Genomic DNA, 16,670 nt, shown 5'->3' on the forward strand with positions numbered 1-16,670 from the left:
CAAAGATTATTAAATTGCATTTTTAAAATCAAAGAGTTATAGGTTGTCCATAAGGAACTCACTTTAAATGTAACAATGCAGACTGGCTAAAAGAATAGAAAAAGAAATATTGTAGAATAACTAAAATTTAAAAATATACTAGAATGGCTCTGTTGATATCAGAAAAAATAGACTTCAGAACAAGGTATATTATCAGAGATGAAGGATATTATATAATGAGAAGGTGGTCAATTTATCAAGAAGACAAAAAGATCCTTAATATGTATCCACCTTTGTTGTGCAATGAAGACTCTGGCCTTTGTCTCTGGTCCTTGGGAGTGAGACCCAAAATCCTTGGAATTTCCAAAGTAATAGGGATGCCTTTGATATTCATGAGTCCCTTGGATCCCACCTAAGTTTATCTTAAGAGATGAGATGACTTAGGTTGAAGACTGGTCACCAGAAAGACCAACAATGTGATTAGAGGGTTGTTTTTTGAATAAGCCCAATCTCTTGTGCAGGTAGGGGGCCTAAAGATTGAGTTCCTAGTCATTGAGCTGATGAGTCAATCGATCATGTTTACATGATGGAACATCATAAAAACTCTGAATCCTGAAGCTCAATGGAGCTTGCTGATTGGCGAACACATGGGTATGCTAGGAGGCTGATGTACCCTGGTTCCATGTGGAGAGGACATAAAAGCTCTCTGTTCAAGAATCTCCCAGACCTCTCCCTATGAGTTTTTCATTTGGCTGGTTCTGATTTGGATTCTTATAATAAACCTTATAAGCAAAAGCATGGTATGTTTCTGAATTTCATGGGCCATTCTAAGCAAGTGATCTACCACTGAGCTATATCTCCAAACTCTGTAGGCCATTCTGATGAGTTACTGAACCTGAGGTGGTTATGAGAACCCCCAAATTGTAGCCAGTGGGTCAGAAGTACAAGTGTTCTGTGGGCCCCTGAAGTGTCACTGGCCTCTGCAGTGAGGGCTGTCATGGAGAACTGAGCACTGAACTTGGGTCTGTACTGACTCGGGGGGGTTAGTGCTAGAATCATATTACATTGCTGTATACAAGTTGATGTTAGAGTAATAACATATAAAGAAGAGCTTTAAGTAAATAAAGGAAACAATTATTAAGCCCCATAATTATAATCAGAAATTTAAATACTTCTCTTTTGGTAATTTATAGAACAGATAAAGTCAGTAAGGATATAGAAGACTCAACATTTTCGACCAGCTTGACCTACTTGACAATTGTAGAACATTTTCTAAAACAGTGGAATACAAATTCCCTGCATTTGCAGAGGGAACAATTACCAATGAAGACCATGTTTTTGGCCATAAAACAAGTCTTCATACAAGTTTTTAAAAAGTACGTTTTCACATGTGCACACACACACACAAAAAGAATCCAATCTCTATTCACAACACAATTAAATTAGAAATCATTAACAGAAAGATACCTGGAAAATTCAAGTGTTTGGAAATTAAACACACTTCTACTTGGCTGAAAAATCAAATTAGGCTTAAAAAGGAATTCAGAAAATATTTTGAACTGAAGGATCATGAAAATGCAGCATAACAAAAAACTTGTGTTAGCTACACTATTGCTAAAAAATGTATAATATTAAATGTTTATATTATAAAAGAAGAGAGGTTTTAAATCTTAGGAAACTAGACAAATTGGATATTCATACGTAAAAATTAACTTCTACCCTTAACTCTCATCATATTCAAAATAGATTTTGAATGGATAATTATTTATCTAAATCAGTGCTTCTGAAAACAAGGTAAGTTTGCCCCCACAGACATCTGACAATATCTGGAGGTGTTTTATATTGTCATGACAGGGATGGGGTACTACTGGCTCCTAGTGAATGGAGGTTGGAAAGTCGCCCAGATCCTAAGATGCACAGGAATCATGCATATAATAAGAAATTATTTGGCCCCAAATATCAATAGTGCTAAGACTGAGAAATTCTAATTTAAATGAAGAACAGACCTAAAAAACATGTAGTAGAAAACACTGGAGAAAATTCTCATGACCTTGAGTGACATAAGGATTTTAAATATAACACAAAAAGAAGAGGAATAAAAGAAAAGATTGATAAATTGGGGACCATTAAAAAGTAAAACACTTGTTCTTCAAAAGACAGTTTAAGACAATGTTTTGCAAAACATCCAGCTGATAATAGATTTGTTTCCAGAATACGTAAAGAACTCTGACAATTAAGTAAAAAGTAGACAAACATCTGGATTTAAAACTGTGCAAAATATGTGAACAGACACCTTGCAAAGAGCATGCAACAGCTAGAGAAAAAAGAGGAATAAAAAGAGGAATTTCACAAAAACAGGAAACCTATAGAGTAGAAGAGAATTAAGGGGAGGGAGGAGGGAAAGAAAAAGGGGGATACTGGGAAATGAAGTAGGTCAAAGACTTCTGTATATGTACAAACATGTCACAGAGAATCCCGCTTTTATGTGTAATTATAACACACCAATCAAAAAAACACACATAATAATAAGCCCATAGAAGATGCTCAACATCATTAATCACTAGGGAAATGCAAATTAAGAGCATATTAGGATACCACTCACATCTACCAGAATGGCTGAAACTAAAAAGGTCTGTGAAGATGTGGAACACCTGGAACTCTTATACATTTCTGATGAAAATGTAAAATGGTATAGTTGCTTTGGAAAAGTAGTTCAGTGATTTTATACAATTAACTTAATATTTACTACAATACTCAACAAACCCACTCCTAAATATTTGCCTGACAGAAATGTGAATAAAGGTCCATACAAAAACTTGTATTCATGTAAATACTCAGTATCTTTAGTCAAAATAACCAAAAAGTGGAAATAACTCTAATGTCCATCAAAAAATGAATGGAAAACTAAATTGTAGTATATTTGTAAAATGGAATACTATTCAGCAATAAAAGGGAATTTAACTGTTTATGGATACATGCAACCATGGGGATAATTCCCAGGGTGCTGTGATAAATAAAAGAAGTAGATCCTCCTAATGAAGCACAGTTATTCCTACTTTGATTGTAGTGGAAATACAGTTATTTAAGTTCATTTTAATTTGATGATTTGGGGTTTTTTTGTTTGTTTGTTTGTTTTATTTTGTTTTGGGTACTGGGTATTGAGCTTAGGGGCACTCAACCACTGAGCCACATCCCCAGCCCTATTTTGTATTTTATTTACAGACAGGATCTCGCTGAGTTGCTTAGTACCTTGCCATTGCTGAGGCTGGTTTTGAACTCCTCTGGTTTTGAGATCCTCCTGTCTCAGCCTCCCAGGTCGCTGGGATTACAGGCATGTGCCACCATGCCCAACTCCTTTTCCCTTATTAAAGCTTTACAAAATGTTACATTTTAGTGGACCCTCCCTATCTTTGATAGAAATGGAACAATACTTTTTTAAAAGACACTGAGTTCATATTAAAATGGTTCATTTTATGGTATGTAAACTTTACCTCAATAAATTATTTTTAAAAAAGAGACCTTGACTCCACTGTACCTCCCCCAGGCTGCAGGCCCCATCCCTCTCCTACCATCTTGTGCCTCCTGGGCCTGGTCCATCTCCAGTTTGGTCAGCAGGCTCGCAAACCACTCAAAAGACCTCTGGTCTCGGTTGATCCAGATGAAGTTCACCTAGAGAGAGGGGTTTTGGTTCAGAGGAGGGTCTCCCTCATTCCCAGCATGCTCATATCTGTGGTCCCCTGGGCCCAAAGGACTCCCCTGGTGTCTACACAAGATCAGAGGGGAAGACAGAGCACACAGAGGTAAAGAGACTTGCCCAGTTTACAGAGCAGCATGACCAGGACCCAGGTTCCTGATTCAAAGCTAGAATTTTCTCTTTCCAAGCAGTGTTCTGAGATATTAGCTTGGGAAAGACAGATATGCAAAATTATTTTTTAGTTCCCTGTGCACAATAATGAATGTCCAAAAGGCAAACGTGTTTTTAATCTTTGAAACCACCATTGGGTCATGGATGGTAAACACGAGGCTTGGAGCTGGGTCCAGATTGCCTAGCTTCCCTACTGTGCAGCCATCATGAGGTGCTTATCTTCAGGTGCTTATCTGAGGTCTCTCAGAAGTGACAGGAATTTGATGGCAGAGGTCTGGACATTTAGGAGGAACCAGGAGAGCTGGTATATTGGAGGGAAAGAGAGAGAGCAGCTTGGAAGGAGCAAGGGGATCCCAGCAGAAGAGAGGTCAGGTGTCCCTCCCTGCCTCTGCATGGAGGTGCTGGCTCCTGTTGCAGGAGGTGTTGGGGAGAAGGTGGCACCGAATGGATGTGGAGAATAAGAAATTCCCAAAATAATGAGACCTGAGAAAAAGAAAAGGGAGTAAAAATGAAGGCCGTGCACTGACAGCTTCCATCTCCCAAGACGATGTTCTCCAGGTGCTGGCTGCAGGCGGAGGGCGTTCTATCGACCTCAGAAGAGACGTCTCTAGGAGGCGCTGTCTCCTCCAAAGTCAGTCCTCTTCAGACCCTTCCTCAGACCTTGACCACAAGAGCTCACATTCCTGAGTGTCCAAGCAAACTGACATACGTCCACTAGATCGCCCCTCAAAAAATAACCTATACCAACCCAGTCCCTTTCTTTGTTCAGTGGCTCATCTTCCTCCAGGAGAGTGGGTCCACAGGCGCCATTTCATCCCTCTGAATCAAGAACTGAGAAGATGCGTGAGGTTTGCGTCCTGCCCATTCTCTTTGTGCTAACAGCACCCACCTTGTGCAGTTTCATGTCATGGTCCTGGAAGCCATCCATCCAGGAGTGCTGGCATCTGGGAAAAACATGCTTTCTCCTTTTGTGCCTGAGGAGAAGCAGGAGGAGAGGGGTTTGAATTGGGCGGGGGTGGGATGAGACTTTTCAGGACCCCAGAGAACAGTGTAGAAGACAGGGAGGGAGGATGGGGTGGCAGAGCCCACCCTATGAGGAAGGAGGGGGATGAGACACAAAATAAGACAGAGGATGGGGAGGAGAGGGAAGAGAAAGGGGGAGGGGGAGAGGAGAGAGGAGACTTCTGGGGCAGGAAGGGGAGCATCGAGGGGGCCTCTGTCAGGACAGCCCTGGATGTGGGCAGGGCCATGCTCTGTGTACCCACCTGTGCATGATTCTCTGCAGGACGGAGGCAAAGGGGGTGATGCCGATACCTGCCCCAATGAGCACGGCGTGCTCTGAGGCGAAGATCCTGCGGGTGGAGGTGCCGTAAGGGCCATCGATGTAGCACTGCACAGGGGAGCAAGAGGAAAGAGGACTGAGGGGAGAGCGGCACCCCCCACTCCTGAGGAAGGTCCCCAGGGCAGCAGCACCCTTTTAGACACAGGCAGGCAGTCATCTCCTAGACTGGAGCCCAGGTCTAAGTGGCTCCTACTCCAGCACTCTTTCCACAAGCTGAGCTGCAGCACACATCTGGAGAGAGCCCTAGAATAGTAGGATGCAGAGCTGGTGACAAGGAGCAACTAGCAACCCTGGTGTGCACCTGCCACTGCAGCTGTGTGCTGTGGGTGCCAGGGAGGCAGGGAGAGAGTGCACCGGAGCTCCACACACACCACCCCTGATCCTGGAGAAGAAACAGGCAGAGGATAAGGCAGGGCACCTGTGGGTATAAGGAGCAGGAGGAGGGTTTGGTCAAATGGTCCGGATACCTGGGAGTCCACCCTTGGGGATCAGAGGAATTGAGGTAGAAAGAGCCACAGTAACCTGCCCCCAAAAGCAAAGACTCCATTTCCTCAGGAGCAGGCAGGATTTCTTCATCATGGCCACTTCTTGGAGCTTCTTACCTTGATGTTGCAGAATCGGTGGTTCTCAGAGGACAGCTCGGAGATCTGCGGGGAGCAGAGCAGAGGCTGAGTCTGGGAATGGACAGAGTTGGGCATTTCTTAGAAGCTTCTCAGCCTTGCCAGTCTGAGCAACTGTATTGAAAAGGAATTGCTTTTTCTGTTCAAGTCATTTCATGATCATGGAGCCCTCTGAGGAAGAATATCAACAGTGTGCTGGTACCAGTTCCTCAGGGGAAAATCTCAGTCGCCCTGAGGATTAGCATATGTTCTTTTTTGTGGCCTAAATACAATTGGCCCTCTGCATCCACAGGTTCTACCTACACAGGTTCAGTCAGCTATCAATTGAAAATATTTGAGGGAAAATTGTGCCCGAGGTAAACACGTACAGAATTTTTTCTTGTCATTATTCCCTAAACAATACAGTATAGAAATTATTGACATATGTAAATGCTCATTTAAATTATAGAGGAGGATGGGTGGAGGTTGCAAAGATCACATCATTTTACTTAAGGTCTTGAACAGATTTTGGTACCTGGGAGGTCCTGGAACCAATTCCCCTTGGACACTGAGGCACAACTGTACTGCCCTCATGGCTCCTGCCATGTGACCATGTTTAATCATTAGCTCACCAAATTGAGAATTTAACAATCAATGCATAGGGTTCAGTACGAGTCAGCTTCAGGGTGAGACCGGAAGACTCATCCCGATTCCCACCTTCACCGGCATCTCTAGCCCCTCCCAGCTTTCGGGTCTCTAGCTGCACCTCCTGGCCTGAAATGCTCTTTCTCCTCTGCCTTTTTGCTCTTCCCCAGTTGGCAAATCGCTGTGCCTCCTTCCATGTCTAGCTCGTTTTAAGCCACATCTCCTCTTTGAGGCTTTGCCCTGCTGCCTCAGGAAGGAAAGTTATGCCTTTTCTACTCAGGCCCAGGGGCCCTCTAGGTGGGGTTGGCTCTGCCCGCAGAGCCTGACTACTCCAGGCCTGAGCACAGGTAGCCCGTCAGACACACGTTCAGGTCAACACCCTTGCTGGAAGGTGAAGGAAGGAGAGGGCAGAACGGGCTGCAGGAGCCTGTGGTGTGTCCCTCAGAGGAGCTGAGACTGAGGGCAAGGAAAGGCCCTGCCCAGGTCCCACAGAGCTCCACATGGAGCCTGCGTCTCCTGTGACCCATGCAGTGTCATGTTGCACCATGTTGCTTTTTCATTTTGCTGCAGATACTTAGTGTTGGGTGCAAACTGCTTGTCGGGGGTTAGGAAATCCCTGGGAGAGGGCTGCTCCCCTTTCAATTTTCTCTAATTCTTCTGATGGCAAAGAGAGAGACTTGATTCTGCCTAACACATCTTTAACAGCTCCTGAAGACTAACGTCTTAGAGAGTGCTGGGTTCTCTCTCTCTCTCTCTCTTCTTTTAACAAAGTGCAGAGGTGGGGAGTGAAAGTGAGAGAGGGAGTGTGTGCATGCAGGGAGCAGGCCAGTGGACAGTGGCCACTGCCTCAGGCTTGAAGCCTCAACAGGCAGAAACATCTAGAAGAATTTAATACCACGTTTTCATTTTTAGAGTCAGTCTGTTGATGGCACACAATACTTATTTTTCCATTAAAGATAGCAAACAAAAGAGTCTTCTTAAACACAGTTTAGAATACTGTGGAGATGTAAGAGAAATATTAAGTAGAAAATATTGCCAATGAACTGCAAGTGTGACGACAGTCACCAGGTGGAGGCAGATGGTTGGCTGCAGAAACCCCACTCCATGTGGGTCCTACCTGAATGTGGGAAGCCAAGGCTTCCCAGGCCAAGACCCAGCATCCCTGGGCAGACAAGTCAGCTGCAGTTTCCTCTGTCTTACCAGGTCCCCGCCCTGGGAAGAGGCTCCCCACCATACTGGGGTCCCTTCTTCCATCCTTGTGGGCTCTGGGCCTTTGTCCCCTTTCCACTGTGGACCCTCAGACCTGTAGGACATCAGCTCCACAGTGACATCCTTATTGGAGGCCACAGCTCCCTGTGCTGAGTCACAGGAGTGGACGGGCTGTGGTTGCAAACCCTGTTTTATTTCAAAACAGAAATTGCTTTAATATCAGAGTTGATTCACATTAGTTCTGAAAACATCACATATTACAGAAATAATTAAACAAGGGGAAAGGATGACAGCTACTATAAACATTTTCTCTTTGCTCTTGAGACATTTTTTCCTAACACACGCATGCATGTATGCACACATGCACAAAGACACGCGCACGCGCACACGCACACGTACACACACACACACACTCATTTTATATCAATGGAGCAATCTGCTTTGCAACCTGTCTTTCCCACTTCTACATCTTGACTGGCTTTCCATGCTAATAAGTTGACATTTCCATAATCTTTCTTAGGCCACTTACTATTCCATTATGAGGGTGATCAGTAATTTCTCTGGCTGCCTTCTGCCGTTGGTTGGGCCTTCTGACTATCCATTTTCTCATTATCATGAGCGACCATCCGATGTGGAATAGCACCTTTCCTGTCACTATCCCCGGACCCTCGTTTATTTTTCTGCATAGCATTTGTTGTCTCCTGACACGTTACATGTGCATTTCACCTGTTCATTGTTGGCCCGCCTGCCAGAAGGTAAGCAGTGCTGTCTCTTTTGCCTACAGACACATCTCTAGCTTCTAGAACAGAACCTGGAAAGCAGTAGGTGCTGCGCTCGGTAAATATTTGCTCAAGAAGTGAAGGAACACGACTCTTTGTGCACCTGTCCAATTAGCTTTTTAGCCTCACTCTCTAACAATGGCATTGCTGGGCCAGTGGGTGTGCATATTTAAACTGCTGACACATATGGCCAGACTGCCTGCCAGAAAGACTGTGCCAATTTATTCTGTGGCAGCAGGGTCCAAGGACCCAGGGAAACAACTTTCAGTGTGTCTTCCTACTGGTTCCTAGTGTGCCATGGCTCATCCGGTTTTGCAAGTCAGCTTCTTCCTTCTAATTACCGGAAGAGAACTTTGCTTGTTTCTACCTTTTCCTCCACATCCCAGAGCTTTGCTATTGGCACCATTCTGAAACGAGCCTCTCCTCTGGCCAGGCAGGATCCCACCTGGTGCCCCTACTTCCGCAGCACCCATGTTAAATTCCCCAAGGGCAAGGCAGGGTTGGGACCTGGGGGCCAGTGACTCCCTTTAGGAGTTCATTTGACCTTCAGCAGGGTTCTCACATATTAACAAGTGTCCAGGCCAAGAGGGAGAGTCTCGTGTCCAGCGACCCTCAGCCTCCCTGGTCTATCCTGATTTCTTTAGGAGTTGCTCTGATCCCTCCCTGTCCCCCCCCCCCTTTTTTTTTTTTTTTTTTCAGTGCCAGGAATCAAACCCTAAACCCTGGGGGCACTCTATTATTGAGCTACATCCCCAGGTCATTTTACTTTTTATTTTGAGACAGGGTCTTGCCCAGGATGGCCTTGAATTTGCCATCCTCCTGTCTCAGGCTCCTGAGTCTCTGGGCCACTCTTCACAGATTCTATTTCTCCGAACCTCCTTGGCCCTACCAACTTGTCAGCTTTATGGGCTTCATCAAGGCTCCAAAGATAACAATGCTGTTATTGCTGATGACGACCAAAGGGCCCACCTGGACTGTGCTGCCCGTTTCCCTCAATACTCCCTCTGCAATCTTTGGGTCCGTCTTTAATGGAATCAGGTGAGAAAGGTGAGCCTTGGAGGGAAACTATCTCCATTTCAAAGAAAAACAAACAGACCCAGAGAGGTTAACAGACAAGCCAAAGGCCATGCAGTCAGAAAGCACTGTCCCAGAGACTTGGAGGTCAGGGTCTTTCTGATCTGTCCCCACTCCTTCCATTGCCTCCCCTTTCTAATGCAGGAAATCAGGATGGAAGGCTCTGGGGTGGTCAGGCTTCGAGGAGGCTCTGGGACCACACAGTCAGTCATCGTGTATGCTTATCTGCCACTTATGCTGCCATCCAGCCTGTGTGCACAACAGCTGCTCCCACTGACCAGGAAGAAGGTGACTCGATCCCCAGGAGTCTGCCACCACAGTGGACCCTTCCTCCCTGCAGCCACCTACCTGGCCCCTCCTCTGACTCCTTCTCATCCTCAAGCTCCTCGACAGCTTCTTGAAATCACAGCCTACTGGGTCCGATACCTTGAAGGACTCATACAGCCTATTCATCCACTGGCCTTGGGATCGGATGTGGAGCCTGATGGTGTCTGAGTGAGACAAGGAGAGAAGGGAGGGGTCCATGCTGGCCTCCAGATGGGAGTAAGTCTCGTCTCACTGGAAGCATTGCCACTGGGCCTCATTGACTTGAGTCCCAGTTTGAATGTCCTTCCTCAGGACCAAACTAGCAGCCATAGCATTGAAATTGGACCTTTGATGTCTCTAGGGCAGCCTTTGATCCTTCTTAAAGCAGTCAACCCGAGCTTAAATAGGGCTCTGTCTTCTCTAATAAGGGACAGGTGAGAGTGCCCCCAGCAACTCCCTAAGGGTAGGGCTTCCACCTCATTCATCCAGTCAGGGTCTCCCCAGTGTGGGGATCTCCCCCCACCATTACTGTACACTGTAGGTGCTCAGTTCATAGTAGAAGCAACTGCTTTCACCAGGCCTGAGGTGTAGCAGGTGCTTACTAAGGTGCTCTGTTGAGTGAACGACTGTGAATGACTAGTGGGAAGGCGGTATGGGGTGGCATAGTCCCTCTGCTGCGGGGGCCAAAAAGAGCCTACCACATCAGGGCAAGGAGGACCCAAGAGACCTGCTCTGATCTTACCCTGTTGCTTCTTATTTTTTACTTTTTTTCTTTTTTTTAAACTATAGACTCTTTTAGCAGTCTCTGAAGGCAGTGGATAGCTTCCTTCTTGGAACAAGATTTTTAAATACATAAGATAACATGCATAGAAATTATAGATGAAAACAATTATAATAAGACAGTTATCAAAAACAATTGTGATTTAAGAATGGATGTGCTCTTAACTAAAACATGACGGGGCATCTACCAGGAACTACTGACCACTGAAGTGATGAGGAGCAGCAACTGTATCTGATAGAGAAAATCTGGCTTTTATTTTGAAAAAGTTACGAGTATTGCTCGTGTGACTATGCCTGCTGGTGTAACTGCAGAAAATGCTACCGTTCCTTTTGCTCACGCTGGTCCCTCCGCTCCTCCCACACCTCCTCTCCTGTCTAGTAAACTCCTACTAACCTTTTCAGATCCAGCAGAAATGCCACTGAGTCTGAGAAGCCTCCCCACCACCTCCCCACAACCTTCCAGGGCAGCTGTGACAGCCCTTGCCACCCCATTCGGACAGAGTTTGCACGACTGCCCCATTTCCGAGGGAGCCGTTTGAAGACAACTCTCTCTCTGGTCCTGTTCGGCACCATGTTCCAAGCCCCCAGCCTGCACTAGGTCGGCGGCAGGCCCTGGGCGAGTGCGTGATGAGTGGGGGCTGCTGCTGTGCCTTTCTGCGCACTGCTGATGGTGAAGGGGTGGCCACTCAGAGCGAGCCGTGGAGGGGATGTTCAAGTACAAGTAGTCCCCAGGCTTATAGTGGAAGAGAGGGGGCCTCTTGATGAGGAGCTGAGTGACCTGAGAGAGAAGGAGGAGGCCAGGTCATCCTCGGCCCCAGAGCTGCCAGGGGCATTGGAACAGATGGCAGAGCCTGGGCCGCCCCCTCCTCCAGTGGTGACAAGGTCTCTGCTTTTGAGTGGGGCTCACCCTGCAGTCAGCCTGCCAGCCTGGAAGTGGGTGACGGTCAGTCAGGGGACAGTGGGGCTGTGCTGAAGGGCTGCTCGCAGTTTTACCCCACTTCCTCCTCCCTCGTGAAACCTCCTGGGCTGCTCCGCCCCTCTCTTGGGACTTCCATAGCACTTCCTGTCAGCATTTGGCTGGCATCCCAGCTGCAGTGGGCCTCTGTCCTTGAGCAAGAGCATAGTCCTGGACACTAGCTCTAGTTTACTGGGCACTTGCTATGTACCAGAGCTTGAGGAGCACGGTGAGCATGAACTTGAGTCCTCACAGCGACCTGATCATACAAATCCTGGTTTCCCCCACTTTAGGGACAAGAAGCTGAGGCTCAGAGAGGTTAAATAACTTGCCCAGGGCCACCAGGCAGGGGACTGTGAGATATAACCAGAGGTTGTCTGACTCCAGAGCCTGCTCACCAACGGCAGCCTCATCATTTAGCTTCCTGTATTCTCAAACTCAAGCTGTCCAGAGATGACCCACGCAGCACTGCCTCTGTCAAGGGCGCCACTCAGACACCTGGGAGATGGCCTAGGCTCCTTCCTCACTCACCCCAAAATGCAGTGCTACCTCGTGAGTTTTCTGTGGTAGGTGCCCTGCCATCCCATGGCCACTGCCTCAGGGTCAAGGCCTCACAAGCTACAGGCTTCATATTTGCTAGTGCTTCCCAAAGGATCTTCTCCAAGACTTTCCACAGAGAAACTGAAGAAATTTAGCTAGAACAGGAATTGTCTGAATTTGCCCCAGCAGACACACATCTCCTCCTAACAGGTGCAGGGGTTTCCCATGGCCTGCAGGGGGCGCTCCAAGCCAAGGAAGTCTTTCATGGCCATGCCCTGCCCACCTCTCCAGCTTCTCCTTCAACTTGAGCTAGGTTAAATTGCTAGAGGTCCCTCAGGCACAGCGTGCCCACTCACCTGTGTATTTTCTGTGCTATTCTTTCTCCTACCAATACCCTTTCCTATCTTGCGTATCTAGCAAATTCCTATGCATCCCTCAAAACCCTGAGGTGGCATCACCTCTTTATTTTATTTTTTTCTGAAGGCTTCTCTTACCTCCCAAAGATGGGGGTTTAATACTCCCTGACACTTCCCTCCTCCTCTCTCCACAGTGAAAGGGTTAGCTCCCTAGAGGGCAGGGAAGTACTTGAGCTGTCCTCTGTCTGTGTGACTTATCGCAGGGCCTGGAACCTTGCAGGCACTTAACATATGCTTACTGAGCTGAATTGGGAATGTTCTCCCTGAACCTGGCCTTTCCCTGTCTACCCCACCATTCCTGAAAGGTTGGACCAGGTCTTACATCTTATGTGTCTCCTCCAGCAACTGGGCTGCAGTCATACCACCACATATTTCCTTGGGGTCTAACAAATTTCCCAGTGCTCCACCCTACCACCTGCCACTCAGGGTTAGAGGAAAAGGGCCCCCCTTGCACCTTGGAGGGGAGGAGATTGACTTCCACAATGTGTAGGGGTGCCATGCGGGTCTGGGCCAGCCCCCCGGCCTTCTCTAGGAAGAACAAGATGCCTGGGACCAGAAGCCTCTTCCAGAAGTTGGGCCCGTGCATGATGAGCAGGAGCCATAGGGGCAGGTAGGACAGGTGGGTCCAGTAGAAGACCTGTGGGGGTATAGGGTGGTCAATGCCAAGCTTGAGGCCTGGAGGTGGCACAGAGCCAGGACTCAGGGTCATCCTCAAAGCCCAGAGCCTTGACCCTCTCCTGGGGACAGGGATAGGTAAGAGGCTGAGGTAACAGGTTCATTGCTTCTTTGTTCTGGGCTCGACCAGGGAGTCTGCAGGGGAAGATTCTGATTCAGAGGCAAACATCTGAAATCCGCCTGGCAAAGATCTGGGCAGAGCAGAGTGACCACAAGGGGATCATGAGCACCAATGTCCCTGTTCACTGTCCCATACTCTGAGGGAGAGGGGGAAAAACAGGAATGGTTTCTGGGTGAGGAGAAGAATGAAGACAGCTTACTACCTGCTCTGCTGCTAGTCTGGGGACCCTGGGAAAGTTCAGGACATTTCTGAGCCTCAGTGTCCTCATCAGTCAAGAAGGATGTGGGTTCCTGTTTCAAAACCTGCTGCTGCCACGGTGGGGTTCTGTGGCATCTATTTCTGTTGTGACCAGTTCAGTCCAGGACACAGTTACAGTCTCCAAACCAGGTTGGCCATGACCTCCTGCATCCTGAGCAGGCTGGAGGCAGGAAGTGAAGAGGGACCTGACATTTTCAGAGCACTGTGTGCCAAGCAAGAGGACAGAAGTGTCACATATACTATGTCATGTAATTCCTAAAATAATGTCAAAGGTAAAGAATCAAACCTCATTTTACTGATGAGGAAACAGGCTCAGAGAGGTTGAGTGGGTAGTGATAATGGGGTGGGGATTTGAACCCTGGCAAGCCTATGTTTCTTTTCCCCTGCGCCATTTTGAGCCCAACTTATTATACCAATTGGGGGAAGTGGGTAAGATGGCAAAAAGGCAGAATCTGCCATCTTCAGGTGGCAGATGTGAACTTGGCCCAATGGCAGAGCCCAGATCACACACAAATAGCATGCAGACCAGTCTGGGGCCTTCCAGGGTTCTGGTGCAAGTCATTAGATGGAGACACAGCAAATAAGGAAAGTGGGAGCCCCGCCTGGAGGGAGGCAAAGGAGCTGGGGCACCTGGAAGTGACCACTCCTGTGGACACAGGGGCTGGAGCAGACGACCATGAGCAGCAACAGCAGCAGCAGCGCAACACCCGTCAAGGAGGCCAAGCCGTATACCCAGCCGATGCCAGGCCTGGTCGTGAGCAGCAGCTCCCAGAACCGGAAGGGGCTGGCCCCTGACTGAGCCAGGAGTGCTGCAGACAAGCACAAGACCACTCTTCCCACTCCACCTTGCTGCTGGGGCCCTTGCGCCTTCCCATCAGATAGGCCCAGATGGGGACTTTGGTTCAGAGTCTACGATGGGCCCCTCTGCTCCCCCTCCTCAGGCAGGCAGGACACACAGGGGCTGCACCCATGTTTGGAGCAGGGGGCTCTGTAATTCAGGGGTTGTGAGAGGCCCTGGTACCCCCAGCCCTTCCCTAGACCACTCACCAAAGTTCACAACGTGGGCCACAGTGTGCAGGAGGGAGAGCCCCACCACCGTGTAGCCCATGAGCTGGTGGAACTGGACAGCGTAATCCAGTGGCAGGACCTGAGCCAGCCATGTGGCCCGTAGCCACGTGAGGCAGCGCCTGAGCATCAGCACCTGCGGGTACAGTGGCAAGAGCCCCGCCCTGCAGCTCCCACCTGTCCTTCCCCCAGCTGGGTGTGCCTGCATCTCCTGAGCTTCCTGGGCTCCCTGAATGGCCCACGTTGCCCCCCAGCCTTTGCTGCTCCCTGAGGTCCACAGTTGGGGTCTCTAAAGGAGGGTCTCCAGAATCAGTGTGGGAAGAAAATGCTAGAGTGCCTGCTTGTGTTGTTTTCTATCTAAATGATGAGAAACACAGAAACTTTTGCTAACGTGAACGTCTGCATGGACATGGTACCTCTTTAGCGCAGATGTCAGATGGGCACTTGGCATGTGCCATTCTCAAGGTGTCCTGGGAGAAGGAAGACCCCACTTTCCAAAATGCACAGCAATTGGCGGAGGCTTCTCACTTTATCATTGGCCGTTGGTGGATCTGTGTGTGCTCAGATAGGTGACCCCACAGACGACAGTGTCTGCTTTAACTAAATTACGCTAACTACCTTCACGGGAAGGGCAAACAGCTTAAAAGGATTCCCTGCAGGGAAGCTGCAGCTTGGAAGTAGTGTTAATAACTCAAGAGTGACAGATCAAGAGATTGAGTCACGTGCCCTGCATTCCTAGTATGAAGTCTGTCAGTTGGTTATAGGGTTGAAATAAAGCCCACTCTGACAAGGAGCCGATATTACCAGGAAGCCTGTTTAAAATAGAGATGTGCATCCCTGACTGTTGAGGGGAAGTCTGGCCTTACGGAGATGTTGTGCCATAGCTCTGTTAGCTAATGAGAAGAGCTCACGCATGTAAGGAAAGGTGCACATGAGGAGTTTTTGTTTTGTTTTAACTGCAGGCATGGAGGTCCAAAATGCTTGAAGACCTACTCCATGGTGCAGAGGATCACAGTGGGACTTAAATTAGAGGCGTCCTGAAGTTTTTTCTCTCTAAATGGAGCCCTGCAGAGGCTTTGCCATAGGGTTGTTGTGAGGATCAGATGAAACTTACTCATCACCAATCCTGATACGTAGGAAGTGCACCAAAATGCCAGTTATGTTATTCCTAAGTGACTGTGTGACTAGACAAGTCACTGTCCCTCTCTGGGCCTCAGCCTCCACCTCTAGGTCTGGGCCAGCTGATTTCTAAGATGCCAGCCTGCCCTGCTATTTCTAGGTGTCAGTATGTTGTGCTGTGCCCATAAGGAACCCACATTCTCCCCGCCTGCTTCCCTGCCACGTGCCCGTGGAGCCCTACCGCAATGAAGCTGCAGGTAAACTTGAGGCATTGGCCACAGCCTTTGGCCACCATGATGCCTGTACCAAGGGCCTGGTGTGCACTTGCTGCCAGTGCAAAGAGCAGCACTTGGAGGCCAGTGTAGGTGGCCAGGCAGAGCAGCTGGTTGCAGTGGTTGTGCCAGTAGGCAGATATCAGTGGGTGTGGCCTGTGCGAACCAGGGCAGTTGGCAGGTGGTGTCAGCCAGCAGGCAGCACTGCAGGAGAGGGGACTTTGCTCAGACAGATGCAGTGGGGGCAGGGGAGGGGAAGAATCTGTGCAGGGAGAAGGGTCCTGGGAGTCTGAACCTAGAGACCTCTCTCTGCTGTGGTCCACCAACTCCTTCTAGCCTTGTGGCAAGTAAGCCAGTTTTTTTTCCCACTAAGAAACAGAAAGTCAAGTGACTTGATCACTGTCACACAGGTGGAAGTGGGATAAAACTTTGGTTTGTTGGATGCCACAACCACAGCTACTTTTTATTACCTCTGTTTACATCCCCCATTTAAAAAAAAAATGGCAATCAAAAAGGAGAGAAGAATCTGCTTTGGCAAGTAACCCACAAGAAAGTTAAAACACAAAAAGAATGGATCTCAAAGTCGGCACTGTTCAGACAGACAGGTCTGTGGTCACACTCCACTGATTTTCTCCACAGGATTTACTAATCGTGTACTTTTCTAGTTTATT

At 48.1% G+C, this 16,670-nt stretch overlaps 1 protein-coding gene across 1 annotated transcript in view; it reads right to left on the reverse strand.

The window, feature by feature from the left end:
• The window catches only part of Nox5 (NADPH oxidase 5), a 49,934-nt gene that overhangs the window by 20,723 nt on the left and 12,541 nt on the right, over positions 1-16,670 (reverse strand). Inside the window, 11 exon segments of the mRNA XM_047539278.1 lie at positions 3,549-3,648; positions 4,734-4,818; positions 5,110-5,234; positions 5,789-5,833; positions 9,841-9,983; positions 11,229-11,259; positions 11,261-11,356; positions 12,944-13,126; positions 14,174-14,352; positions 14,591-14,744; positions 15,969-16,203. Coding sequence (XP_047395234.1) covers positions 3,549-3,648; positions 4,734-4,818; positions 5,110-5,234; positions 5,789-5,833; positions 9,841-9,983; positions 11,229-11,259; positions 11,261-11,356; positions 12,944-13,126; positions 14,174-14,352; positions 14,591-14,744; positions 15,969-16,203 — 1,376 coding nt within the window.

Source organism: Sciurus carolinensis, chromosome 2, assembly GCF_902686445.1.
Source record: "Sciurus carolinensis chromosome 2, mSciCar1.2, whole genome shotgun sequence".
NCBI classification, from domain to species: domain Eukaryota; kingdom Metazoa; phylum Chordata; class Mammalia; order Rodentia; family Sciuridae; genus Sciurus; species Sciurus carolinensis.